This window comes from Patella vulgata, chromosome 9, assembly GCF_932274485.2.
Source record: "Patella vulgata chromosome 9, xgPatVulg1.2, whole genome shotgun sequence".
NCBI lineage: Eukaryota > Metazoa > Mollusca > Gastropoda > Patellidae > Patella > Patella vulgata.
Genome location: NC_065887.2, coordinates 26,463,684 through 26,490,113, shown reverse-complemented (window position 1 = coordinate 26,490,113; position 26,430 = coordinate 26,463,684). Strand labels below are relative to the sequence as shown.

Genomic DNA, 26,430 nt, shown 5'->3' with positions numbered 1-26,430 from the left:
AAGTCTGGGGTTTAGTATAATTACATATAAAAAGATTGCATCTAGCGAAAGGGGCAAATACAGGAATGAAAGACAAACAATAGAGTTGAAGACCATGTAAAATTGAAAGACGTATAACTTCATTTATTCCATGTGAAATTATATATTCTCTTGGCGTAACAGTAAGTTGCCAAATATTTGTTTCAGCAAACATCAAAGCCTTGAGCTATATAATTTTGTTCTAATCTTGTAAACTGCTATCAGTCCATATCTTTTTTCTATTAATTTGAACAAAGTTTATCGGGCATCTGCCATGTTTCCTCTTTAAGACAAACATTGAGAATAACCACCCTTGAGACACTTTACCTAATTTAAGGTTACCCCAGACATATCACGAACATAACACAATTATGCACACCCAGCTCCAGACAATCCGAAAACTAATTAAGGAGTCTACTTCCAAAAATAAAGCGAAGATGTCAACCAAAGTGTCCTTAGAGATAAGTATAGATATTTTAGTAAGAAAATAAAATATGTCTTTGCAAATCGATCGAAATCAATTATAAAGTTGTATCCGAAGGTTTTATTCTACCAGAACAGCATAACGGCTGAATTTTTTCTGTTATGCCTTGTTTTCTTCAGCTGATTTCTGTTGACACTAAAAATCCAACTACTCGTTTGAAAACAATATGATTGGTTAACACGATTCTTACCTAAGACATGGCATATCTTTTTGTTGGACAGAAGAGAGGTCGAACAGTTAATAGCGACTAGGTCCAACTATTAGAAAAATTCTTGGTGTCTTTTGTTAAAGCACGCCTCTTAAGACCATACATTAAGAGAATACATTAGAAGTGATATCATATGTTATAGACAGAGTAAGAATATCTGTCCTTGTTCACAATATTAATAGATACCTATAGTTATAACTGAATGGAACGATAGTTCGAATTTGGATTTTTAAAAAAACACAAAAAAAACCCCGAATCCATCGGGGTAGAGGTTCATTGTAATTGGCCAACAGTAGTTAAAAAAGGAGAAACTAATTGATTTGGGTCCCAAATATTGGGTTCATCTGTGTGTTATTAATTTAGATTAAAGAAGGAACCGTGGTATCAGGTGTTCTAAAAAGAGTAATCTTACATTGCATTACGCCCGTTGTCTGTCATAACTAATAGCCAAATGGTGCGAGAGAGTGAACTCGTGTAAACCGAATGGGGTTCTTTACTATCGTTTTCACCATGAATTTTAAAGTGTTCATTAATATTGGTTTTAAATAATAATATTAAAAATCTACTATTTCTCACAATAAATGATTCAAGCCGCCACTTTTGTTTTGTTACAAGAGCGCAGGAACTGGTAAACTCAGACCTCATTGGACGCCAGAATGCTGCACCACTGACCATACATTCTCACTAACGAGTCTCTAAAATATTATGCAATTAATTGATCCACCCCTGGTTTACGACTTCAATCTTACAAACCAAATATAATTTATGATTTTACGTTTGAATAGAATTCTTTTAATAGTGAAAATTGTCTTATGGCTTACATATGAAGACGTTGAAAATCGATGCATACAGTATTAAAATGTCTTACATACAAAGATGTAAAAATATCTTAATCAGACTTTTGGCTAACGTTCTCAATTCCTGATACCATAAAACGCATTAAAATGGCGCCTATTCTACAATCACTCCCCTGTTTACAGCTAATAACCTACAAATGAAATTATCAAAATCTGGGAAAATATATGTCTTTGATAAAAAAGGAATATTCAAAGTCAAAAGAGTTATTTTGAATAAATGATATTATTTCATCTCTCGACTGGGGTTAAAATTATGTCTTAATTGTGTGTAACTATGGAATTAATTAAACAGGAGTTGATATATATATTTCTACATTCTATTCTCATTAAAATTATGTGTTTTCATTTTTTTGCTTTTGTTTTATATACCGTATTTTTATATATTAATTCAATAAAGAAAAGCTATATTAGAGATGTCAAAGTGACCTAGTATCGATTACACATTCATAGTCATCCGTTTGATCGGTTGGCGTTCTGATCATACACATGTATATCAGAACAATAAAGATGATACGAGTCACAGTTTCAAAATTTTACATGTATATAGATCCAACATCAAAAAACAGTTTGAAAATGAACAAACAGATTTCCTAATATTATACATGTACGCACCTAAATGAGCAGATATATTGTCTCTGATTTTATCAAATTCTCTGGTAATTCCCCACACCCCTTCTGCTCAAATTGTTGGACACGTCCCTGCCTAACCAAACAGAACATAAGGTGAATTTAAATTAAATCGCTGAACCGAAAATACCATACTTTTATTTATGTATTCAATATCTTGTAATCCGTTTGTTTGTTATAAACTACATGTAGAACGAAATTATAATAGACTAGATGTGGTAATGAGGTATAAGATTACCCACGCACAAACAACAATATTTATTGCCGAAATATAACCATATTGATCCATGTTCAATAAATCTTGATGGCTCTTGGTTTATCATCCACGGTTGATATTAAGATCAGACATTGTGGAATTATGCAGCAGTTTATATTACGTCAAATCCGATACGGTCTCTTGAACACCAGTTGCTGTTCTTCTACCAGACGAACTGTATGTCACGTGACTTAAAGAAAGGCAGAAAGAAAAACTTGAATGCCATGTGACTGTTTATAACGCAGATTTGTTGGTATTATAAGCACACGCTGAATTAAACTTTGATCTAGAATATCTCTAAGATAAAACTTCCGACCTCCGGTTTCCCTTTTTGATATTGGATACAGCTAATCGAGTAAGTTTTACTTAACATTAAGATTCATTATGTAGGATTTAGATAAACAGCTGCCTGTTCTTGCTATACTAGTTCGAAAATGGATAATAAAAAAATGAATATATTGAAAACATCAGTCAAATTACTTTATTTTGAGCGAAGCTATGAGTGTTTGAATTTTTAACAAGAATTAGCCTATTGCCAAATAGCATTACCGTGATGTTAATAAACGAAGTCTCGGTGACCTACGTCCAGGTGAGCACTAACAGATAATATTGCATACAGATGGTCTAATAAATTCAATAGATGAGCCATCCGATGACCTAGAGAGTTGATTGTGGGATTGTAATGTGAATAAATGTCTAAATAAAAATGTTTATATAACATTTGAAGCTAGTAAAAAGACCTACAACAGAACAGACAGGTTTAGTTCTTACATAATGCATATTTTTATATGTGTAATATCAAATAGTGCACATGGTTTAGTATAGAGTAACCATTTCTGATATTCTAGAACATGTTAGATTTTATATAGTGTATAAAACCATAAAGACGAAACGAAATATAGATATAATTTAAGCTATACACAGTAGTGTCGATTTCTTTAACTAAAATCCGGTTTATTTATTAAATAAAATATATCTGTTCTGAAATCGTCGTAAAATAACGCAGTTTTATTCAGTGGCGCGCCACCATTATGCTGGAATATTTGATAACACACGGTACGTATTTTTATTTGTCAGACTGATTATTTTTCTCAACTTAATAGCGCAACATGTTACATGTTACATTAAAACAGTTTGTAACATTCTTATTTCCGGTTCGTATGTTCGTTCAGATATAGTCGATTTGTTGTCATTGTTTTCTTACCGCTGTCTGAAAACACATAATATTTCCGACAAAGAAAAGAAAACAAAGCCAGTAGAGCGGAGCCAGCCAATTTGAAACTTGATATACACAAACCTGCTTTTTTACTATTTTATATAATAAAGGATACGCTAATTGCACCTTATGTGGGTTTCTAACAATCTAATTATATTGGTAACTCATCAGTAAATTGCAGATTCCTTCTGTCGAGCAAAACTAGTAAAGGCAGCTAAACATCTTTGAAGTTTGATATGGGTACACCTTATGTTTATAGTTAGCCGAGCAAGCAAGTGTATTATAATAATAATAAAATAATCTTATATAGCGCTGTGACATCCTGTATGTAATAATTGTTCAGATTAGAAAATATTAAAGAGATAAAATTATCACAGAATCCATGTAAAAGTATAAACTAATTTTAAGTTACAAACGATATGCAAGTTTGAAGAAATGTGTTTTTAATGTAGATTTTGGACACTGAAATATTACGGATTTCTTTTACACCATCAAAACGAGTTCTGGTCGTGGGGCAGATTAATTTATTTTGAGTTGATGATCTGAGCTTTCAGGTTTGTATGGATGTATAAGATCTGCGAGATATGCTGGTGAATTAGGATTGTTGAGGCAGTTAAAACTGAACATATTTATCTTGAAGGCTATACGATATTCAAGAGGTAGACTATCCTTGCCGCTTTGTTGTTGATTTTCTGTAGTTGATTGATATGGCAGTCAGGTAACTTGTTTTAAAATAAATCGCAGTAATCAGGAGTAGATGTTACAAACACATTTATCAATAATTTAGTAGTTAATTTGTCTAGACAGTTTCTGATATTACCGATTTTATGCAGGATGTATTCCTGCACACTTCTGACTAAAGTACAGGGATATTGCAAGTTGATACATAGTTAACACATTGACGAGGAATACCAATACTTGTATATTGATACCCATATAGGGTTAATCCCATCAGAAAGGGGAAACGCAGACTCATAAATCTTGGATATGACTAACTCCTAATGGAAATTACATACATTGAATTTTGTGATATCCATTGGATATTTTATTAACCAACAATGATATTAAATTCTTTGTATATTTGTTTCAGATAGCCACAGTGATGTCAGAGACAGAACAAAGATTAGCATTGTACAATGCTTGGTTAAGATGTAAAGATAAAATGAAAGCAGGTTATAACATCACAAGTAAGTTGTCTAATGACGTAAAATGAGGGATTCTTAACACCTTGTCTCAAACTGTCATCGCTTCGACTATACCGAATATTGTTCTGGTCAAATTAGTGACAATTGTCCGTACAATTTTAAAATCATACATTGATATCAGTACGCCTGGTCGATTAAGAGAAATTGACATGTACTCATTTAGGCCCAAGAGTGCTTACTCTTGCTCTTACGATATCCTATGTGTGCGCGGGGTTGTCCTGTGGTCGGCCAACAACTTTCAGAGTGTGTTGATTTGATATATTTTCATTTTCCTGGCTTCAAATATTATATATTATTATTTAGATGTTTATTCAATATTCATATGACACTATCTAGACTATCGGATAGTTAAGATATTAAAGGGATTAGACTATAAAATGAAAATCCGAGGATTCGTATATTATCGTAGCAGTGGTACTTGACAATCGAGACTATTTATGATATTATTCTTGTCAAAACTTCAAACATTCATAACTTTGCTCATAATAAATTAATTTGACTGCCATTTTCAATACAATAATATTCATTATTTTATTATCTATTATGTAAATCGTACACTCTGTATCTTTAATGGATATATACATGGATGTCTCTAATGATCTACTGCCCATCTTGTTATATATTTATTGGAAAGTGAAGCGGTAATAATTGATTATTTCTATATACCACTGGCCTCTTTAATAATTTACTCTATTAAATCTCATGTCAAGGGATTAACATCAGCTATAATTATAATTAAAATATTTTAAAACATGCTAATTGTCTAACTTAAACTAATCACGTAATAATGTTAAAAGCTGCTGTCGCTCCCAGAATACTCGCAACGAATTCGTAATGCATAATAACATTAGTGGGTACACTGCAACTCAGTAATGAAAATCAAGCTTAGATAGAAATTTAAAACAATTACGTATGGCGACCCGTTGGATTCTTGCATGTGGTATATCAGCTAGAAAGAGTAGGCGTAATTTGTGGTCTACATTGAGGTTTACAAATGACTCATTTTCGATATCCGAATATCTAGGGATTAATGTGTTAGGTTCTCTTTATTATGCTCAAAATTGGTGTGTAATGTACGAAAGCGACGGAGGTTTTTATGTGTAGGATAAAGCACGAGACTGAGGTTATGCTGGGGAAAGAAAGACTGAAGAAAATAACCCGAGTAAAAGAAAAACCGAGGCCGGCAGGCCGTTGTTTTTCTGTCGAGTTTTTTTTTCTGAAGTCTTTCTTTCCCAGCATAACCGAAGTCGGGGACTTTACCTTGCTTATAAACCGTCTATGTTTACATGTACGCAAAATGAGAATATCCCAGAATTCCCATAATAAAAACCTTAGATCATGTTTTCTTATGAAAAAAAACCTACCCTGGAAGAATAACCTGTTACAGGTTTAAAGAAAAACTTTCAGAAGAATAACTCCAAATTCCCCTGTATATATCCAAAGCCGCCCCGACTTTCAGACCTCAAGTTATTCCCCAAAGATCAAAGAAATTTACCGTTACAGGTTTATAATAATAAATAAGCCAATGTCCCCTGTTTAAGTATTCAACAAATTCCACCAGGGCATTGTTTCCTCCATAGCCAGATCTGGCCTCATTGCAATAAACCGTGACATATGCCGGTACACGCGACAAGGTGTTCATACTCTTCAAATATCAATTCAAATGGGTTGAAATTTTATATATCAAATAGGTTGAATATTAAAAGTCAATAATTTACAAAGCATGACTTATAGAGCAAGGACATTAGTGTTTCTTCTTTCAGAAAGATTAACCATTCTGTTTTTAAAGAATATATAAGTAGATTATATACGCACTTGATATTGTACAAATTCCTCATGTGTTTTAAATATAATTTTCCTTTTGAGATTTTTTTACTGACTTATAGAAAGCATTGAAAATAAATTGAAAACAGGTGATCTTGCTTACATTAACACGTTGATTTAAATATCTTCCACTCAAAAGTATCTACAAGACTTACTGATGCAAACATTTCATTCTGCAGAGAATGTGCCAATATTCATACCGCCAAACCCTTGTCAGACAGTGATATAATATACGTCTGTCAGCAGCCGTGTCCTTCCTCATCGCAAAGTATTGAAAAAACTTTTCCTGCATTCTAGGGGTGTTTTGAAACGAATCGTGTAAATTCAAGCCTCTTATGTATACAACATTTTTTGGGTAAAACCCCCGAGTTTGAGAGTTCTGGAATTAAAATCAAATTAAATAGAGTGTTACGCCCTGCTTGTCTGTCCCGGCATGGCTAATGAAGACGGGCAAACGCCACGCAATGTGCTATACAGTATAATGACAATTTGGCCCGGACCTACTCCGAACGACTATACGTTGTCCCTTGCCAGGACTTCCACCCTACCCCACTCAAGAACTCGGAACCTCCAAATTGGCAAGCCAACTTCTTTCTCACTGAGCCACCTGGGCTTTTTATAATTGATCCCTTTGCTAAATACACTTATTGATTCAGTATCAAGTTTGAACTTTTAACAACCATATGCCCAAAATTACTCCATTTTGAGTTTGATACAACATAGGAGATATGTTTTTTATCCTATAATGTCGTGTTTTATCTTGATGGCCCTTGCTTGTAGCCAGAATATCAACATATTATCAGAGAAACATTGAAGTAGCACCCCCGCTTTAATTTAGTTCAAACAATGGTGCTAAATAGAGTTGTTCTTATGTGTGACGGGGAGAGTTCAATAAATTGCTTTTTATGAAGTAAGCGGAAGAGCTGGTCCTATGTGTCTGTGGGATTAGTGACGAAGACAGTTTAAAAATGATTTTCATTTTTATAAAGTAAGCGAAAGTCAGTTTGTTTACTTATACGATTTTCTCTTTTGTACCTGGACCTGCACCGTCGAAGCCAATTTCGACTTTTATCTCAACAGAAACCTAAACTATTACCGCACTATTTTAGACCGGGACTGTAAACAGTAAAAGCCTAATAATTCGGTTGATATCCCAACATAAGCCTAAACTATTGCCGCAATATTTTGAACATACAGATTCAGATTTAATAAATTGTTTCGTTTGGGATAAAAATGCAAGAGATCAGGTCACTTTAAGACGTAAATTCTTTATAATCATTAGCAGGTTTCTAGTATACATGTTATCTTAATAAAAAATGGTGAATGTTCGTGTATATCAACCATAATCAAGATTATTATACTTAAAAAATCAATTTGTGTAGCATTGAAAATACCAGAGATTAAGCTAATAATGTTTGTGTCAATTTTTACCGTTCGATATCAACATTTGTGCTCTAAATCAGAAATTTTTTCTTGTCAATTACGTCCCGACTTAACCCCATTTCATTTCATTTCATTTAAAATTACGTGCTCGACGAACACCATACTGCTTTCAATAAGATCTATAGCTTATAAGTTTAATGGAAAGGTTGATTGGGGTGGGTAATATACACTACAAATTAGACTCGTTGTTCAAGCTGAAATTATTTCACAGCATATCCATATATCCACGATACAATTAATACCTTTGTTCACAATAATATGATATTGCGAGCTTACTTATTTCCTCTACAGTCTGTGAATAATATTAATCGCTTCAGAATATCAAGTAAGTAGTTGTTCAGATATTATGCATAAAGCACCGTAGTTTGTTGTCTGAGATTAGATATCAATATCAACCTGTATTGGATTGAGGTGACTGAAATAAATATTGTTAATAAACTTGTTTTATGTAGTAGTACAGTTGTGGATAACACATCAAAGCCTTGTACAGACTTTTATGAATAGAAATCAAAGCTGCAAATAGCATGCACTCACCTACTACTGATTTAACACAACCGGATCAGATAAAATCAAAAACATACTCTTAAATTTAAAGCATTATCTCTCAACACTACAACTTTGATCCCATTTCAGCTTAAATTAAAGCGGGGAGAGATAAATGTCCTTTTTATATGCCCAAATCAATCAAATTTTTTATTATTTATGATAATTACTTACTCTTGATCAGTGTATTTTCAACACCCCCAATATTTTCAAAAGAACAATTAATATGCAACTACGTTTGCGGACTGCCGGGCAATTTAGCTGGTGTAGGCATATGTTTCGTTGTCTGGTAGGGTATGCAATATATTGTCGCCACATCCACATTGTTTTCCTCTGTCATCATCATTTACCCGCCCTCACCCCCTTCTGAAAATCTTGTGAATCCAATGACGCCTACGGTTTGAAAAGAATTTATTTTTCAAATTTGGTGTGAAGCACTGGAATCTGATAGAATGAACCTTGTTGATTTTCAGCATTCTAGGACTTTCCGTTTTAGAGATATAGTAAAGCTTTAAATTTCTTGAAGACATAAAGGATCCTTATCAAACCTCCAATTTGCAGATGTCTGCGGTATCTGTTTTCGAGACATAGCTACATACTGTGTGGGCGTATTATCCTTTAGTCTTATCATAGATATCAGATTTTTCTGCCTGTTTACGTTGAAATTGATCCCTTGAAGGCAATACAGGAGAGGTCTAAGTGGAAATTGTCTTTGAAAATATAAATTTCAATCGCGTTTGGTAGAGTTATCTTTCCGTTAACATTTTGATGTTTAATGGAAAGTTTAAAAAAAACCCTTCTACCTATTAAAATAAATAATAATTCTATTGTACCATTATAATCCATTTGTAAAAATAATTGGGCTTAGACACCTTAGGTTTTGACACATTCAATTTGGATGTTAATTGTCATCAACTGCTTGAACGCTCTTCAGACCCTAGTTCGTGTCGGATTTTTGGTCCTTACGAAAATTTCGATTCGAGCAATCTCTCCGTTTACGTTGAAGCGGACAACCGCAAACAACATCATTCTCGGTGGAATATTTTAGATTAAAACACAGATCCTATTTCATTTCGTTTTTTATAGTTCAAAATTTTGTTTTACTTGTCTTTACTACACTAGGATCTGGAAGAGTTGTTATCATTGACGCGTTCTGGATGATGTGAGAGTTTAGCCAATCAAACGGTCTGTTACAGCGAACTTTTGGCATGTGGTGCACGGAACTGTGGGCAATCCACTAGAATCAACAATGCTGATTGGTTGATCAAATTTCTGACGTCATAGGGTCAAACGCCGCTCGTATGATCTCTGACGCTACAACCGGTCAGATCTTCATGTAGCGTAGTCCATCAAAAGTATAAAAAAACGAAACGAAATATAGATCTGTATTTTAATCAGATTGCGAACATCATGAATCACGAGCGTTTATGCGAATAAGAACTTCGTTACCAAAGCTTTCACTTGTGTGTTTATGTTGTTTTTTTTAAATTTCATTATAGAATTTAATTATGCTTTATTTGAAAAATATTCTATTCAATAAACTGAATTGGATTGAACAACAGGCAAATTTATAAATGCAAATCGACGAATTTTTTTCTCTTATTTTCATTGTGAAGTTTGTGAGTGTGGTACTGGGCAAAGTTCTCTTTGATTACATTCCGATTATCAAAGCTTATGAAATAATACCGGACAGGGTTATAATTGAATTTTATTTTTGATCAACTGGACATGTAGAAGTTGATATTAGAGCTGGTAAAGATAGTTAGGCTGAAGGTGGGCGTATTAGCGGAACCGAAAAGCTCCAACGTAGATACACGACAGGTGTTTAGCTATAATAGGGCAATCCAATGTTGTTCGATTGGCAATATCACACATTGTTATTTTCAGATACAAATGTTACAGAGAATGGTCTGTATTGTCCCCCGGTGTTTGATGACGTACTTTGTTGGGACGCAGCGCCAGCAAATACGACGGTGTTACAGAGCTGTCCAAGTTACGTCAACGGTTTTAATAAAAGAGGTAAGTAATGAAAAGGAAGGGATTAATCTACTCCTACAATAGATATATCCCCCACTTCCCTGCAAGCATCAAGTCAATAACAGCGCATTTGACGTTCGTCGCCAAAGAGGTGACTTACTTACTTGAAAACTTTTATCGGATGTAGACCAATCGATGGTTCAAGCCACATTCCTTTACTCCAACTATTACATACACGCTCTTTAATCATTTGGAGTTCTCGGACAAAGTTATGATTACAATGAGCGCAATTGTCGGGTCCAAAACAAATTAAGAAACTATAGACGATTATTGTTGTAAACTGGCACATCTTAAACCAGATAGCTCAAATATTTGGTGTGTGTGAATTATATATAAGGCAGACATTTTCTGTCATTTTGTTCAAACAGGGATATATTTAATCAAGTATGGATAGTGACCCAATCAATCATTGTTATTATTCTCAATGTCGTGCTGCCACATAAATCGACTTGTTAGAATGTAATTATATTTCTTCTGAAGATTTTGTGCATAGTTAAGGCTAATCAGTTTTAGATTAGATTGTTATCGACTGCTAACAATGCATTTTTATATTGTGAAAGAGACACACGGGGGACAGCTTTGAAAAAAATATTGTCTATTATTTGACATTAAAAGACATACAGCTCTATTCTTTGGGGCCTTAAATAGATATAAATTGGTATAAAGGTACATATTAATGTCATATGAATGTATATAAACTAATCTACATTCCATTTTAAATCTTTTAAACAATTATAAAAGAAAATTACTAAATTACTAATACATTATATTTTGTGAAATACGCGAACAGACCAAATTGAATGGCAATCGTTTGTTTGTGCTTCCTCTGTCGATTTTACACGTTTTGTTTTAAAAAACAAACACCCCTCCCCCACCAAAATTAGCCATATTAAATTATTCTTGTGGGACATGATTTTCTTTGTTGATTACGACTGACACCCGAAACCATATATTATTATACCCCTGTTCTTTATGTTTGTGTTTACAGTTGCCAAAATTTAAAGCACCAAACACATAAATCGCGATTATGACAAATGCAGTGTTACTTATATTGGGACAAGCGAATAAATGCAAGGTGAATGGGGGAAAACAGTTTACCATCAAGACCATAGAAAAGGCGCTCAGTGATATAATGGCATTCACTGCAAACGCCAAAAGGTGCCATATGGGAGTTATGTGTTGACTGGCCTAAATTTGCTAGCTTTGCTCTGATCGAATTGAAAGCTGCAGGAATCTTGTGGCGTAAGGTTAAGGCGATGATTGGCTCCATACCCCATCACACCACAAAACGCCAATTCCTGGGACTTGGGCTCCGTCTCTGCCTCGCATCTTTCTTCAACACTTACCATATTCCTTTCAGAAGAGTCTTAATCAAACTATTAAAATCGTTATTAGAAGTATAATGATTGAGTGTGAAAATATCATAATTTCCGTTTAAAAGAAACCATTTGTCATTGTTCTTTGTACCAATCAATAAAAAATTGCAATATTTTCATTAATAAGAAATGTTGGGCGAACTTTGTTTTCCGTTAATTATCGACATAAATCCAATCGCTTTTGATACTATTTATGGTATTCTGAGCGCATTTGGGGTGCATTTTGAAATTTATGATGTAGATTACGTAGACGAATTAGTCATTCTTTTCATGAAATTGTCATTCGTGGACCAGCACAACGCTTCTTGTTGAACGTATTGGCTAAGGGGGTGGGGGGGGGGCTTAGCCCCGTCAAAAATCGAATAAGTCCCCCCCCCCCCCCCAAATATTTCGCCAACAATAATGATTTCTTAGGGGTGTTCTTAGCCGGCCACATCCTCCGCCCCTCCAAAAAATTACGTAGCCTCACCAAATTTTAAGAGCTGGCTACGGGCCCGAGCAGCTTGTCGTTGTTGTGATGTAAGTTTGGACATTGTTGTTAATAGGCAATCTGTTTCACAGAGGATTACGAAAGTCGCGGCCTAGCGAATATTCCTGCTGATCAGTGTGATTCAGTTTGTATGTATATTATTAATACATTAATACTTTGTTTCGTTATATTTCGCTCACATTATCACAGTGAGGGCAGCACGTTTTGCACAGTGGTAAGAATTGTCGTTCAGAGGTTGTGTCTACCCAAGCTGACTCACTGTGGAAGTACTAAGATATGAAATTAAGGAATTACTGGAGAAACTAATCATTAAGAAACCAAACACAATCACAAATGAAGTAAAAGCCATTAAAGAGTTGAACCAGAATAATGCCATATAGTACCAACTGACAAGGGAACAATTATGTATTGCCTAGACAAACTACTAAACCTTATCAGACACAACAACTTTTAACAACTACCTAGTGGTTAGCGCGTGGTGCGCGTTGCATCATAAGGCATGTCATTGAGTCAACTGGCGTGGTCTGGGTTCCCCGGTTGTACGTGGCAAGGAGTAGGGTCGCCTGTCCAACCTCGTAGGTTTTATCCGGGGCCTCCGGATTCCTCCCACTGCTAAAGACCCCTACGCGCAAGCGAATTGTTAAAATAAAATTGAAAAAAATTCAACCGTATGTTGGTCCCGAAATGACCTAGTTTGTGTTGAGTGGATGTTAAACCGCATCTCTCTATTTGCATGCTAGCAAATTTGTGAAATACACCATACAGTCCTGAAATGACGCCCCCCCTCTCTCTCTCTCTCTCTCTCTCTCTCTCTCTCTCTCTCTCTCTATCTCTCTCTCTCTAAATATGGCAGCCAACTCTTACAGCAAAACCACATACCACGGAAAATCATAAGTTATGATGTTAAAGATCTTTCTTTCACATACATAGAAATGGATGAAGCAGTTCTTAATTGTGTTGGGAAGAAGAGGAACATGCAGCCAATGTAAACACCAAGATTGGCACAGATACCACCATGAAAATATTAGAACTATGCGTAAAATTAATTTATTTCCCATGGAAACACCAGGTCTACCAGCACATACATGTATTAACTCTGGTATCAGTTCACCCATCACATACATTTTTATAGCAGCCAACTCTTACAGCAAAACCACATACCACGGAAAATCATAAGTTATGATGTTAAAGATCTTTCACATACATAGAAATGGATGAAGCAGTTCTTAATTGTGTTGGGAAGAAGAGGAACATGCAGCCAATGTAAACACCAAGATTGGCACAGATACCACCATGAAAATATTAGAACTATGCGTAAAATTAATTTATTTCCCATGGAAACACCAGGTCTACCAGCACATACATGTATTAACTCTGGTATCAGTTCACCCATCACATACATTTTTATAGCAGCTTTGGGGGAAACACCAGTCCTATAACCATCTATTTGTCTAAGACAAGTGAATGATAGGTTTGCTGCAATGAAGTAAGAGGAAGTCCATACACTATTACTATACGCCCCCTTAACTCAATAAGTCGTAAAATTCAATTTACATCTGAAGTAGATAATAATAAACACCTGCCATATCTAGACACCCTAATTGACCGAAACAACATCAAGATAAACATGAATCTATACAGCAAACCAACACTCACAGACCAATATGTCAACTGTTCTTCAGCTCGCCAACGTACAACCCTGACAGGAATCGTTTGGTATCGTATTAACCCAAATAAAACACTTATTATATATGTTGTAATCTATGCCAGGGTCTTGACAAAGCTTCAGTGATAGCGTCGCTAAGAATAAAGTAATGTGAATTAAATTTTCTGTTGGAACTATTATAGCAAGGACAGTCAAATCTTTTATCCAACTCTTTCATAATGCATCTTTAATTACGTTATTTTGATGCGAAGTTAAACCTACATTTTGCAAGAGCAAAATCTGCCTTTTGCAGGTCTTTATTTAGGCCCGAAAAGTTATCTAAAATATTAATTAGACATTAATTAACTTATCCGGACCATAGTCAACTCCCGATGTCATCGCTATTCTGTGATATTTAGCGGATTGGAATGTATTTTTTGAAAAATAATTAAACGTAAAAATGGATAATTGAGACTTTGTTCTTTATCGTACCGACTTTAGTAATGATGATCGAGGCTAGTATAACCTCTGGTTTCTTCTATAACTAATAAGTTTGGAATGGTTCTTCAATCTTTTAATAACTGGAACTCATATCTTACAAATGACAATAATTCAATACATACAATGTACAGCTCAGTGGATGACGGACGTAGCTGCTCCCACGTCGGGTGACCTAAATACTTGCATCCTATTTCGTTTTTTATAGTTCAAAATTTCATTTTACTTGTATTCACTACTTCATGTAGTGTTGGCAATCGAAAGTATAAAAAAACGAAACGAAATATAGATCTGTATTTTAATCAGATGGCAGAGAGAGAAAAGAGGGAAATTGGGTTTAAAGTCCACTCGATATAAACTAGGTCATTTCGGGACTAACATATGGTTCAAGTTTATTTTAATAATTAGCTTGCGCGTATTTGTCTTTAACAGTGGGAGGAAACTGGACGACCAGGAGAAAACCCACGAGGTTGGACAGGCACCCCCTACACCTTGTCACGTACGACCCGCGAGTCGAAACCACGCCAATGACAGACATAATGATACAGCGCGCACACGTTAACCGATCGGCCATCCATAATCAGACTGCAATGATACGACTTCTTTTTCACGTTTCTGTGTATTTTTGTATCAAGTATGCAGTTTGAGAACTATCTTACTGCATGTCGGTCACTGACATAATATTAGGGTTATTTCTGTCAGAATTTATGGAAAGTTCTCTATTTTAATTACGTTAATCTATTTGTTAATAACAGCCAATAGTGTCGACAACCTTAAATATAGTCGCTATTTTCTAAATTATCCCTTATTAGAACTAGAAAGATGGGCTTCATAATCACTATCTCCGGTTGATGCAACTGCGTGGGAATCGAATTGCAGCTACATGCCTTCAGGAAAGTACAGCGAAGGCAAAAACAGTTTATGATTGCACTCTGAAGTAAAAAGGGATATAAAGCTACTTATGGTCGGGCTCATCGATTTCAAAAAGCTAATGTACACATCTGGTTTTGAAGAAATGGAGACAATAATAGTTGTCAGAATCCTGATCGGTTGCGTGTAATATGAAAGAGATTTTAGTCGTCCAGTAAGTAATTCAAATTTATGGCGAACATTTGGTTGCATAGCCGGGATGCCTATGAGGCTAACCTGCTGAGGGTTGGGACTCTAGGAGGGGGAGGGGGGTGGGTGACGGAGGGTTCGGGCAGAGGAGCATTTTTGAAATGGTGATTTCATTTTATGTCCTGAGTATACCAAACCTAAAGACTGCAAAACATGGAATATATAGTATAGTAGCAATCATGGGTTACATTACCATACTTAAAATTAACATGTCTTTCTCTCTACCCATAACTCGCAGATCGATTTTTTTGACGAAACACACTACATCATATGGCTCTCCTGCAAATCAATGGGGTCTTGTGAATCCACATAGTGTCTCTCCAACGAATCTATATGATCCTGCACTCTAAGAATTTAACGACTGTCTACCGATCGCCCAGAGCTCTGTTAGTTCTCTACTCTGTGGTTTCGGCTTTCAATTATTTAATTAGTCAAATATGATGGAATTAATTATAATGAATTGTTACTATATAAGCCAAATGATGCAATAGTAATTTTCATATCATAAGGGATCTGGTAATATTTTGTTTTCTCACAGAACCAGCCATGTTTTCCAAATTATAAATCCTTTTATATGTCAACCCATACCTCATTCATTTGAGTGCGTGAGATGTATATGCTTTACCTATGAATATGGGACAAATAACCAGCTAAAGACATACTATAATGCTATTATTAATTTAAAGAGCAAAACTTCTATCACTCTTACGACATTCCTCCCTTTCTTAAGATCTTTTGCTCAGTATTATTCATGTATAGCACAAATGTTCACCATCGATATTACTACAAAGGGTAATCTTACAAATTCATCAAAAACGACGTAAATTTAAGATCAAAAAGGGACCTAAAACTATGTGAGCCTAATTACAAGTCCACGTGGTGCAATCATGTAAATTTCCTATATAACCCATGAATGTTTTCTTGGTTGGAGAATGCCAAGATATAAAATCTGAAACGAAATATCAAATCGAAATTGTATCTGAATTAAATCAAAATGGCAGGTTCTATATTTCAGACAAAAAATTGACGCAACTGAAAAGACGTAGTTTGTTACATATGCACACTACAATATCCAATCCATCGGACCATGTGGAAACCATGCTCATCACATTGTAAATTTCTTTTTGAATGGTTACGTGGTTTTATGATATAAATCCCATTCTGAATTGCACTATAAATGTAAAATTGCCTGTAACCAGAGGTCTTTCTATAGAATCTTCTTTAAAATTTCCCTTTGTCATCTAGACAGCTTTCTTATTATCACACAAAAGTTATCTTTCATCAGATTTGATTAAAACCATCCCATTATGTAAGTTTCCAATTAATTCACATAATATTTGATTAATGAACGCGTTTGATTTGATTAGATAGCGGGTAAGGAACACTAAAAAAACTATTATGGAATCTTTAAAGAAACAACACGTTTCCTCCAATATGTAATAGTCCGTGTTCGCAAATTCTTTACCCGTGTTTTAAGATCATCTTGGCCCAGACTAACTAGTTAACATAACTGTAATGACAAATAAAAATGGGTCATGCGGCCTTTTCTAAATGATGAAATCAAATGAAATGGGGTTTAACGTCCAACTTTTCTGCATCAACTGGGCTGATGGAGACAGTTAAAATAATGACTAGAACATTTTCTTTATATTACATAGAAGTTGTACACACATTATTTTCTTTGTGCGCTTGCGAAACATGTGTGCGTGCACATATATACACAATTTAGAAAGAATATTGATTTTCACGTCTGCTAACTTTGCGGTGCAATGGTTTCTCGGATTGAAGTTACTTCTCGTCACGTCAAAATTAGGCAATTATGTGCCGACACAAAGCCCCACATCCAACTGTACCATCTCAACCAAACGATTTTCCAGTAATCATTTATTATCTGTACTCAGAAATAATCTAAAAATTTGTTTATCGAATTCACTTCCAGAAAATATATATCTATTGCCATCATTATCTGTGTTCAAATCGTGTGTAAAAGCTTCATTATTTGGATGCCACACTAATTGACAACATTGTGACCAATATTTATGCGCTTTTAGCAGACTTGTGCTAAGAATGTGCCATAAATTAGAATATTCAATATTAACAAATATGATGATACAATTCCTCAGTAAAGCCCAGGTCACACATTCCTTGTATTTGCCGTGTTTTACGGTTTGGTGCGATGTAGCCACGTAAAGTACCGGTAACGATACTGTTATTACCGTAGTTTACCAGGATAGATCCCAGTACATCCTGGTACTACTACGGTATCACCAAGGTTTGTCTACAGTTTGTCCCTCTTTATCCCCCTTCACCACGTATCGTCACGGTAGTAGCACGGCCGTTCCCGGTAGGGTTCAGGTGCGGATCCAGAGGGGGGGAGGGACCCCCCCCCCCCTGCTCAGCTACATAAATTTGTTTGTAAATCAACACTTTTTATGACAAAAGTTTCTCGGCTGTGTGCTTTATCCTTTATCGTTAGACGTGGGGCATGATGGGCACTCAAAGCATGAGATAATGATATAGACATTATTTAATATCACAATTAATGCTTTGCATCCATGAAATTGAATCACAATATCATTGTATTAATTCATAATAAAAATTGACGTCGAACAAGGTGTTAAATTTCTCTGTTTAAAAAGCTCAATGTGTATGTATATACGCCAAAATGACGATAGAGACCATGCGGGAGGGGGAGATACATTGTCTCAGGAGCCTGGCAAACCCCCTCCTGCAAAAATTCCTGGATCCGCCCCTGGGGTTACGGTAACTCGCGATAATGCTACCTTCGTCCTCAGTGGTGCTACGATGCCACCACGGATTGCTCTTTTGCCATGGTTCACCATATATTAAAACCACCGTAGCGACCTACGATTTAACACGGTTCGCCCCGTGTCATCCAGTATGCTTACGGTAGCGCCACCGGGGCCAAATACAGGGAAGGTGTGACTGGGGCTTAAGTGGTTAATGTATTTATAGCTCAAGGAAGATACGATATTCAGATTGACTTGCTTTGGAAAGCAGTGAGGGTAATCCTGTTAGTGCATTCAGATCACTTCTGTATAATTTAGAATAAAACATGTAATGCAGCAAATGGATTAGACGAATGCCGTAATTGGAATGGCAACGATCTTAAAGCAAAGCAAATGTCAAGCCGGAAAAGATAATACAAATGGAAACCTGACAATCAAATGGATAAACCATATATTTTAAATACAAATCAGTAGATCTTATTGCATCATGTTACTTTGCAATATTCTGTTTTGGAATTGAAGCATGGTCCCTGCTATAATTGTATAAAGGTTATACAAGAGACAATATACACATCAACATGCAATGGAATTGGTTACCGTATTAATGTTTGGAGTTTGTGCAAAGTGTTATTGTGGTTGGTATGATGCATGAGGACCCATCACTGAAGCAAGGAAAATGGATCACATTAAACCATCATTAAGAACCCTCTATTCAAGACTCTGTTACTGTCCAGCACGACGATATTTTCAAGATCTACTTTAAGAACAAGTCATTATTACTTATTCCTGCCGTCAAACTCCATCAGACGAAATGATTTTTTCACTTTACAGCATCTTTCCTCCGGAATGCACATGTGTAAACAAGACATGGACGCAAAATATTTGTCTCTGAAACTTTATTAAATATAATGTAATCCTATGGATAAAAAGACTCTTATAGCAGAAATTAGTTTACCAAACGTTAAAAGGACGAGTGCAGATCATATGAATACCAAACGGAAGAAATCAAAAGGACAAAGAAAAGAGTAACATCAGTCACGAAAAGCCACGTAGAAAGTTAAAGATACATTATGGGAGATTAGATAACGAGTTGGCAGTTCTCACAATAATAGTTAAAAACTACATAATGTAAAGGCAATTTGCTGAAAATTTCAGTCAAATTGATTCACTATGAACCGAGAAATAAGCGATCGAAAGTTTCGCATAGCCTCGGTCATCATTACTAAAGTCGGTCAGACAAAAATCATAGTCTCGATTATCCACTTAATCGTTAAATCAAGAAGGAAAGTTATGCAGCAAATCGGATCATAATCCAACAATTATCGCAGGCTAGCGTTGACATCGAGAGTTGATTATGGTCTTGATACGTTAATTAATGTCTAATTAATAGTTTATATAACATTTCAGGCCTAAAGAAAGACCTGCAATAGGCAGATTTAGCTCTTGCATAATGCATGTTTAAATGAGAGCATTGAGAGTAAAAAACGACAACAAAACAGGGTATGAATGAACATAACAATAGTATGAGCACTTTCTGTGTGTCACCATGAACTGACCAACAATGCACCCCAAGGCTTCAGTGCCCACAGATCCAACATTTACATTTAGAACCTAAAATGGACGTAAAATGGCTCAAATGGCACATGTTAATGTAATATGTATGTATATCAACTGATTCAAGAGCATAAAGTACACGTTGTCGTGTATTGGTTTTAAAATTGTTGTCTGTGTCTTCAATGTTGGATGACAGGATCCCATATCTTCATAGTAAGATAACGTCATCAATATTGATTACAATGGACCAATAATTCGTGTTTGTAATGTCGAAGACTGTGGATGATATTGTCATTTGCGTTTTCACATTGATTTCCCACCCAAATCGAAAAATTCTCGCACGTTTAAATATTTTAAATATCAATTTATCACAATTTGAATTTATCTTAACAGTATACATTTTCATTTATTTCAAACACGCACGTTACGGGATTCTGGGTCCTAAAGAACCCAGGACTTGCTTATTGCGTAAGATTCAATTTTTTTTCGTTATGATATCTTATACTTTTTATAACAGCTTCTGACAGTTACTAAGCCAATCTTAATGCATTACACTTTAGATTTTCTATAATAACGAGAAACTAGTTAAAGATAAATGATCACAAATGTTTGTTGTCAGCATTCGCACAAAAAAATTGTTTATAGCGCCTTAGATAAAACACATTTATTCAACAAATTACATGTTTTTAAAATACTTCGGTGTTTTATAGGAAATGAAGACGGGGTAACACCATGAAATGTGTTGAATATGAGCGATGTTTCCGCCTAGTCTTCACAGAACTCCGGGTTGACCTCCGACCTGTACCATTGACAGCAGGAAAGCAGATTGTTTTTAGGAATGTGTTTACTTATTAATATTTGGGTCTGTAAGGGAAATCTCTGACGTCACAAGCATCAGGTCGAGACCATATTAAAGTGAACAATAACATCTTTTTAATTTTCAAAATATGTGAATTTCTTTTATTGTGATGCTTCATTATCCCAGTAAATCCATTGGGATTAATTTTAATTACATTGATCAAATGTAAAAAAAAAAAAAAAAAAAATAATAAGAAAAAAAAAAATTAAAAAAAAATTCGTTATGTTTTCGATGCTAATACACATACAGTGTAAGGAAGTCCCATTAAGTTCTATATTAAAAAGTATACGTTTCCATAAACCGCGGCAGCATAGACATATTGGCTATTCTCTTTAGGGAGGTTTGATGACCGAACGATTTGGACGTGCGCGTTGTATCGTAAGGTCTATCAATGAGTCAACTGGCGTTGTTTCGATTTCCCGGTTGTACGTGACAAGGAATAGGGTTGCCTTTCGAACCTCGTGGGTTTTCTCAGGGTCTTACTGTTTCCTCCAACTGCTAAAAACCGCTACGAATATATAATAAAAATAAACCATATGTTATCCCCGAAATGACCTAGTCTATATCGAGTGGACGTTAAACTCTCTCTCTCTCTCTCTCTGTCTCTCTGCTTCTCTCTGATTTTGAACCAGAAAGATCAAGAAGTAAACAGATTTAAGGAAAGCTGATGTAACTGCCTAAAGAGGCATGCTGGGTTCATTGTGGTGATAAAGATTAAGATTATCTGAATGTTAAACAGATGTATAGGACAGCGAGAAAGACGCTGGCTCGCTAGCCTGGAGAACGCGGGTTCGCTCGTAGTGTTGGCTGAAAAAGTTCATCGGGAATTGCCGGCGCGATTTCCCCTTGCCAGGAAGGAGGGCCTGACAAGGACAGCTGTCTAGTCGCTGGGATGGGACGAAAAACTGAGGTCCCGTGCTCACATTGGCGTGCGCGTAAAAGATCTCTTGGCAGTTGGAATTCGATATAAGACTAGGCCGTAGTGCCCCTGTCCGGACAAACTTTCCCTCATAGCACACTGTATGTCGTATGCCCGTCTTCATTAGCCCAGACGGAATAGAACAGTAGGACGTTGAACCCCATTTTATTTCATTTTAAGTCAATGAAATACTAGAGCATTACTAGCCTTTGGCCTGATATCGGAAATCGAAGTGAAACTGCCCTGAAGACGGTCACGTACCTGTCGGAATAATTGGAAAATATGAATTTCGTTCCGTCGTTTCTGTGACCATACGCCATGTACTATGAGGGGAATCATATCCAGATAGCACTGTTTCAACCTACAATTCAGTGATTTTCAAGACTTCTTTTTCCAGTACCCGTCTTCATTAGCCCATTTCATTTTACCAGCATGCCATAGATTATTTATGTACACATCAGCGTATACATAGAATATTGTCCCAACCAAACAACTAGACACTTGCCAGGCCGTCCGTCCTACACCACTGACAAAGGAAACCAGACGAGCAAATTCCTTTTCCGGAACACCCATTTCAATATTCTCTCGTCTTGTGTTTTGACATGACTTTTTGACAATTACCTGCAACTATACTGACAACAAAATATCAAGGATTCAGGAATATATCTTTGGCGTTATTACATAAAGTTTACAAATTTTGGGATATATTTCATTTAAAAAGGTAATCTTTAATGATATCTTAAAAATAATTGATTAATTAACAGACAACAATTGCAATTAATCCAACTAAATTTCAGACTATACACTCTTGACGCTATAAGAAACCCATGCAGGGCATATCAACTCCTTTTAGAACAACCCATAACACCATTTTTTTCATTGAGAAATTCACACCGATAACAATCACCTTTGTACTTTTATGATTACATAGGTTATTGTTTTTGTATATTTATAGGTCATTGTTTTTTTGTATATTACAGGCCTTTGTTTTTTTATATCTATAGGTTATTGTTTTTGTATATTTATAGAGTATGCGAGTAGAAATTGTAGTGTCAATGGTACATGGTATGTGAACCCTTCCACCAATGGTGAATGGACCAACTACACAAGTTGTTTAAACCCATCACCTCAATCGCCAGATTTTGTATCAAATTCAGTGAGTATTGAATAATGGGGTGAAAGGCGCTGCTTGTACAAAATGAAAGGAAATGGTAACTGTTCTGCACCGACTCTGCTAATTCGAACGGTCAAGGGTTCTTTTACATACAAGCAAATGTATATAAAGGACCTCGGTTTTTTGTCCCATCCCAACGACTAGACAGTGCTAGGGGAGCTCTCAGAATTAAATGAGATAAAACATTGTTCTGAACGTTTCTGTACACGGTCATTATTAAATAATACGTTACGGTAAATTCTGCTGTATTGTCAGCTGTTTCCTGTTCTAACATGTATAATTATTATATACAACATGGGGCTTTCTGTTTGTGTAATATGCAGAATGTATCAGGTACATATAACTTTTTCTTGAATCACATACAGAACGTAACATTCATATAGCATTTAATTACAAAAATTACTCTTCTATCACATATTATATACGTAATTTCTTAAGGAATCATAATTGTTACATTATCCTTTTTTTTGTAGGAAGTAGCTAGTAATCTACATTTGATATACACAATAGGCTACAGTATATCATTGGCGTTTCTAACATTAGCTGTCATTATTATGTTCTGTTGCCGGTACGTACATCCATTCTTTGTGTTTCTTATTTTAAATATAAACATGATTTCATGGTACTGGTATTGAATTTTTAATTTTCAACAATCGTGCGTTTCATATTATAATAAATAACTCAGAGACAATTTACAGTTGTTAGAGAAGGTGGAGGGGGTTATTGAAATAACAGAATGGAGTTATGTCCCATAGTTATGTGGACATAATCGGTTAGATCTATTGACAACTTCAAGTAAACTGGGCTAGCGCTAATTCCAACCCTAAACCTAACCCTGGACCTAGCCACAATGCTTACCCTAACCCTAACTAACAATGTCATCAACAATCACCTTATGTACATCTTAGTGAACTTGACGAAAATTGAGCTAGCCTTAACAAATAGATTTAGCCGGACATAATTTTAGAAATCAAATATGAACGTGTGCTCCTAGCAATGATTGTATGTTTTGCATCAATTTTTGCATTTCATATAACCTTTGTCACGTTATAACGAATGCTCTTTAAATCCTGTATCCACGGATGACGACAAACTCGTGATTACACAAGTGACAAATGGCTGCAAATGTGCGTCTGATATAAATATCTATGATAGTCTGTGCGGTATTGTATGTAGACTCCGATTATAGCCTATTAAGAGCAAACATCGAATTTCGATTGTCAAACCCCATGCTATAGTTTAAACTATGCTAAGATAACACCTTTATTCTAGAAGATTGCAGAGTAAAAGTAACGTTTTGCACATCAACTTGTTCTTCGCCTTCATCATTCGTTCATCAGTCGCCTTTCTTAAAGATCTCCTGTTTGTAAGGTCCCTTGGTTTAGCTAAAGATGTGGTACAACTGCCAGACGGCCATTATGAATTTATACAAGAAGGAACGGTACGTATTCGTTCTGTTTTCTTTAACCACTTCGTATCAGTTGCGAAAATCATCCACGACAGTTCGTCAAGGTAAATTTGTACTAAATTGCAGTTAGTAAAGGGAGATAACTACACTTTAAACATTGTGTTTTGGATGCAGACCACCATTGAATATTTATTCCGCTTTCATTTAAGAAAGTAGAACGGGTTTATTTAGTCTTTATGTGTATGACAGATGTGAAACCGGGTAGAACCGCATTACAAAATAGTATACTAATTATTAGATATGGTGGTCATTCAGGGCAGAGATCTTTTCTCGAAGTAGATAGTTGTCTGTGTGAAATAATCTAGTCTGCGTTGATTTGTCACACAGCACCATCTGTCCCACTTTAATATATTTTATACATCATGTTTCAATTTAAAGTAAAGTAATTATATATTGTTTATTTTTTCAGCATTGGGAATGTAAATTTATATTTACATTATTTAATTTTGCTATCTGTGCTTGTCATATGTGGATATTTGTAGAAGGTTTATATTTATACATGTTAATACATAAACCTCTCTATATTGGGCGTAAAGGTGTTAATTTCTATGTGGCTTTAGGATGGAGTAAGTATAATATATTTCATTTTAATTTTGTGGTTAACGTCATAACTAACAAATAAATAGCCGATTTGATCACACATAATATGTTAACTTCATAAGAATATCAACAATATATGCACACTGTTACATTAGGAAGCCTGACACTGAAACCCTGTACAAATATTTAGTTCAAGTAATACCATTGTCGTAGGGTTCGATTTTGAATTTTCTTTAAAAATACTTAAGGGCCAAAAGCTGTATTACATATCCTCTAATTGCCGCCCGTGTGTCCGCCGTACCTTAACATTTTATATCTTCGACTTTGACGCCAGTGCCACATTCAGCCAAATTTGAAAGGTGTGTTCCTTATTCTTCAAATTAAGTATATGGGTCAATAGCTGCGGGTTGCATACCTAGATGGAAAAATTAGATTTTGCCCGATAGTGCTTACTCTCATTACTTAATATGAAGATGCTCAACCCTATAGGGGTAGGACAGGGCCACTAAATGGGCGAATTTAAACCTTTCATACGTTTTCGATTTCTTCTACAAAACCACTGAAACGGAGAATTAAGCCATGTTATTTGGTGGTGGTGGTTATTTGATTTTGTTCAAACCTAGGTGATTACACTATAGGCGCTGAACGCGGGGTTTGCGTGTGTGTGTGTGTGTGGAGGGGGGCATCTTAAGGAATAGATTTAGACATTTTTGCACATTTTCAACATCGTCTCCAAGATCCCAAATCAATGGATGTGGTGACTGGGTACTTATTCATATCCGCTTAAGTGACGTTCACCAGATCTATTCACACATTTTCGACTAGCCCACTTGATGTATTTTAACCAAATGTGGTAGGTATGTTTCTTCTGTAGTCCTTTTTCAGATCTTTTATAATAATATTTATCAGCCCCATATGAGAGGACAGGCCATGTCAGCACTGTGCCAAAGACAAATCAAACATTTTTCATTTACTTGCTAGTTTAAATCACACTTGATACGGTACTTATTCAGATTGTTTCAATTGAAGTTCATCGACCAGTTAAGATGGGAGTGATACCATTAATGGTTGGGGTAGGGGACATTGTCTTCTAACTATTACCACTTGCGCAACATTTTGTAGGAATGTTATTATTATTATTTATTATTATACATACATTTCTGTAGCGCTACTTCCACAACAGTGTTCAGAAGCGCTTTACAATATGATACACACAAAGATATGATAAAATACAAAAAAATAGAAATAACAAAAGTTAAGATCTGTTAAATATAAAATATAAATAAATTTGATCTAAAATATCAGAAAAAAATGACAAAA

General features: G+C 35.4%; 1 protein-coding gene across 4 annotated transcripts in view; it reads left to right on the top strand.

Moving 5' to 3' along the window:
- LOC126832472 (parathyroid hormone/parathyroid hormone-related peptide receptor) overlaps positions 1-26,430 on the top strand; it is a 67,768-nt gene that overhangs the window by 36,665 nt on the left and 4,673 nt on the right. For 2 of the 4 annotated variants that reach the window (XM_050563263.1, XM_050563261.2), the window contains 6 exons: positions 4,757-4,853; positions 10,569-10,700; positions 22,957-23,084; positions 23,576-23,670; positions 24,375-24,543; positions 24,980-25,136. In XM_050563263.1, the coding sequence (XP_050419220.1) occupies positions 4,757-4,853; positions 10,569-10,700; positions 22,957-23,084; positions 23,576-23,670; positions 24,375-24,543; positions 24,980-25,136 (778 nt within the window). Of the gene's footprint in view, positions 1-4,162; positions 4,385-4,756; positions 4,854-10,568; positions 10,701-22,956; positions 23,085-23,575; positions 23,671-24,374; positions 24,544-24,979; positions 25,137-26,430 lie in introns of those variants that run through there. The other 2 variants (XM_050563264.2, XM_050563262.2) reach the window with 2 other exon arrangements.